Source organism: Hemicordylus capensis, chromosome 2 (genome assembly GCF_027244095.1).
Source record: "Hemicordylus capensis ecotype Gifberg chromosome 2, rHemCap1.1.pri, whole genome shotgun sequence".
NCBI lineage: Eukaryota > Metazoa > Chordata > Lepidosauria > Squamata > Cordylidae > Hemicordylus > Hemicordylus capensis.
The window spans coordinates 290,526,127-290,529,392 of NC_069658.1; the positions used below are offsets into that span (position 1 = coordinate 290,526,127).

General features: G+C 41.7%; 1 protein-coding gene across 1 annotated transcript; it reads right to left on the reverse strand.

Annotated features, from left to right (window-relative positions):
- Positions 1 to 920: 920 nt before the first annotated feature.
- Positions 921 to 2,778, reverse strand: LOC128348282 (ran GTPase-activating protein 1-like). The gene is made up of 2 exons (XM_053304088.1): positions 2,245 to 2,778; positions 921 to 1,693 (listed from the first exon to the last, which is right to left on the reverse strand). The coding sequence occupies exons 1-2, from the start codon at positions 2,436 to 2,438 to the stop codon at positions 1,462 to 1,464; spliced, it is 426 nt and encodes a 141-aa protein (XP_053160063.1). The 5' UTR covers positions 2,439 to 2,778; the 3' UTR covers positions 921 to 1,461.
- Between the last annotated feature and the right edge of the window lie 488 nt (positions 2,779 to 3,266).

A 3,266-nucleotide genomic window follows, 5' to 3' on the forward strand; every position in this document is an offset into this window, starting at 1 on the left:
ACGTTAAGCTAACCGGCCTGTAATTTCCCGGATCACCCCTGGATCCCTTTTTGAAAATCGGTGTTACATTTGCTACTTTCCAGTCCTCCAGCACAGAGTCTGATTGCAGGGATAAGTTATATATTTTAGCAAGGAGGTCAGCAATTTCACATTTGAGTTCTTTGAAGACTCTTGGATGGATGCCATCCGGCTCTGGTGAGTTGTTAGTTTTTATTTTTTCCAGACAGTTTAGAACATCTTCTCTTCAAAAGAGACTGCACCAAGGATAGGGAAATTTGATTTTACCATACATATTGTTGTGGCATTTTCCAAACTATGGACAATTGAGTTTACATTCCAGCCACAAGTCTGGGATTTCTGGTTGCTGAAGTTGGGATGCTTGTTAGGAATTAAATCTTTTTTTGAAGTAGTGACCTATGGGTAGCAGTTGGGGATTTATATAAATATTTGAAATCTGCCTTTCTCCAAAGATTCAAGGAGGTGACCAACACAGCCATTAAAACAATACAATACAGCAGCAATAATAAGAGAGAGACAGAAAGCCAGAACAGCATTAAAATCTGCAAAACCTACAATAAAATCAAAGCAGGTGAGCAAGTCTAAAATGCCAAGTCTTTGTGAGGTGGTGAAATACATAAAGATAGAGCTTTCCAAAGTGTGGGGCCACTACTTTGGAGCCCTCTCCATGACCCCTGGGGGCCACCACTCCTTATCCTGCATGACTGCCAGACAGACTTCTGAATTGGGTTTAGCCTTTGCTAAAATTTTCAGTCCTTGTATCACTTCCTGGGTTTGGCTAAAGAGAAACATCAGGCATAAATGCTCCATCTGTCAAAGAAGCCTCTTGCACCAATATAGCAAAGTATGTCAGGCACCTTGATTTCCTGATGTTTCCAAGTCAAGTTTTTCTAATTGGTCTGAGCAATGGAGAGACCTGCTTACGCCAGCTGCAAAGGCAGACACCATTGCTTTGCTGCCTTCTCTGGTTAACATCCAGACTAATGAAGGGAACACACAGTGCTATGGGGGAGGGGCAGGGGTGTAGCTAGGGAAGAGGGGGCCCGTGTTCGCCCCTCTATTGGTGGCCCCTTGGAGTGAGGGAGATAATGAAGAAAATATAGAGCGGTGGAGCTAGGGCCCTCAGGAGTTGGGGGCCACGAGTTCTTTGAACCCATCTGCTCAATTGTACCCCTGGGGAGGGGGTGCTCTTTTTGCTGCTCTCTGAGTCTCTCTGTAGCTGACTGTGACTCCAGAATATATTTCCTTGTGGGTCATGCAGCCCACAGCTATGCAGGGGATATAATTTTAAAAACCCACCCCTTCTCTGTGCATGCTGCACATTGCTTGCACACCTGCTTTCTTAGTCTGGATGTCAGCCAAGGCTGTTGCCTCACTCCAACCTTACTGCATAGGAGCGGTAAGGATCATTTTAAAAAATGATTTAAAGCAAATATAAACATTCTACTCTGTTGTCACTGGAGAGGAAAAAGGAAAAGTAGGGAGAGCTTGTAGTGTTTCTTCTTCTTCTTCTTCTTCTTCTTCTTCTTCTTCTTCTTCTTCTTCTTCTTCTTCTTCTTCTTCTTCTTCTTCTTCTTCTTCTTCTTCTTCTTCTTCCTCCTCCTCCTCCTCCTCCTCCTCCTCTATCCCAGGATGCAAGATTGCTGTTGGCATCTCCATTATCAGAACTTCACATCTTTAAAAGCAAGTTTGACAAAGTGAGACATAGACATCATTTTTACAAGAAAGAAAAATTCAATGTACTTCGTTCTCTAGGTCATCATGGAATCTTGGTCAATAATGCAATCAGGTCACTGAAATGAATCATCACTCTCAAGCTACTGACATGTGACCAATTTAAAAAGCAAGGCAAAAAATGAAACCACCTTTTGTCCATCTAAAATACGTTTTCTTTGAACACTGGGTCCCCTGATGCTACTGCCATTCATCTCCATGGGAATAGCATCACTTCTCTTAATCTATAGCATAACCTCAGAGAAGATAAAAAGATTGTTGAAGTATTCCTAGTGTTCCTGCTGGATTAACTTGGCTGGCTTACGTTTGAAGAATTTTCCCTTCTGAGAGCCGTGAAACACCTTCCTAAGGTTGGGAAAACCAACAGTTCTTGTTTGAGCATAATTCTCACAATAACAGAAGTATATTTTTAAAAATCAAGAAATCATGACTGAAGTGAAAGTACCCCCTATTCATAATCCATCCTCCAATCAAATGCAAAGGATCAAGCACCTTTCTGAGCTTTCCAAATTCCATGTTTGCGATTGTGTCTCAAGGAGGTGATAGTAGAATGGAAGAGCTTGACTCATTAGTGAACTTTTGCTCCAGGCAGCCTGATTTGCACATGGCATAGTAACTAGGAGTTGAGAATAAGGACTGATGCGGTTAAAATTAGCAGAGATAAGTTCTTTCCTCAACTTGACCATTGCTGGAAGAGGGACTCTTCTTTTCCAGGACAGTTCTGTCAACCTTTAGAGAAAAAATGCTTATTTTTCCCACTTGGAAACATAGGGGAACTTTGAGATATTATCCAGAGGCGTATCTAGGGAAAATAGCACCGAGGACAAGCACTGAAATTGCGCCCCTGTCCAAACATCTGACAGATAACTTTACTAAGCATAGGGAGAAGGAAATCTCAGAGAGAGAGAGAGAGCAGGGGTGTAGCAAGGTTAAAGTGGGCCCAGAGACAAGATTTTAAAATGGTCCCCTCACTGATACACACACACACACACACACACACACACACACACACACACACACTTCACAATATATAGTGCACTCACACTCACATCCCCATTATTATTATTTTTATTATTTTTATTATTATTAACATTTTATATCCCGCTCTTTCTCCAAGGAGCTCAGAACAGTGTACTACATACGTAAGTTTCTCCTCACAACAACCCTGTGAAGTATGTTAGGTTGAGAGAGAAGTGACTGGCCCAGAGCCACCCAGCCAGTATCATGACTGAATGGGGATTTGAACTCGGGTCTCCCCAGTCCTAGTCCAGCACTCTAACCACTACACCACCCTGGCTCCACATTATGAACATGGTGAATATTTATATAGTTATATTTATAACTATATTGTTATATTTATAACTATTTATATAGTTATATAGTTAATTGCCAGAACTATGTCCTTTAAAAAACATTTTTAAAAACATGTGAGCACATGCACATGCGCATTTCGCACACCTTAGAGGGAACACTGGTGGTGATGGTCACTAGCTTGGATGGCTTTAAAAGGGGCT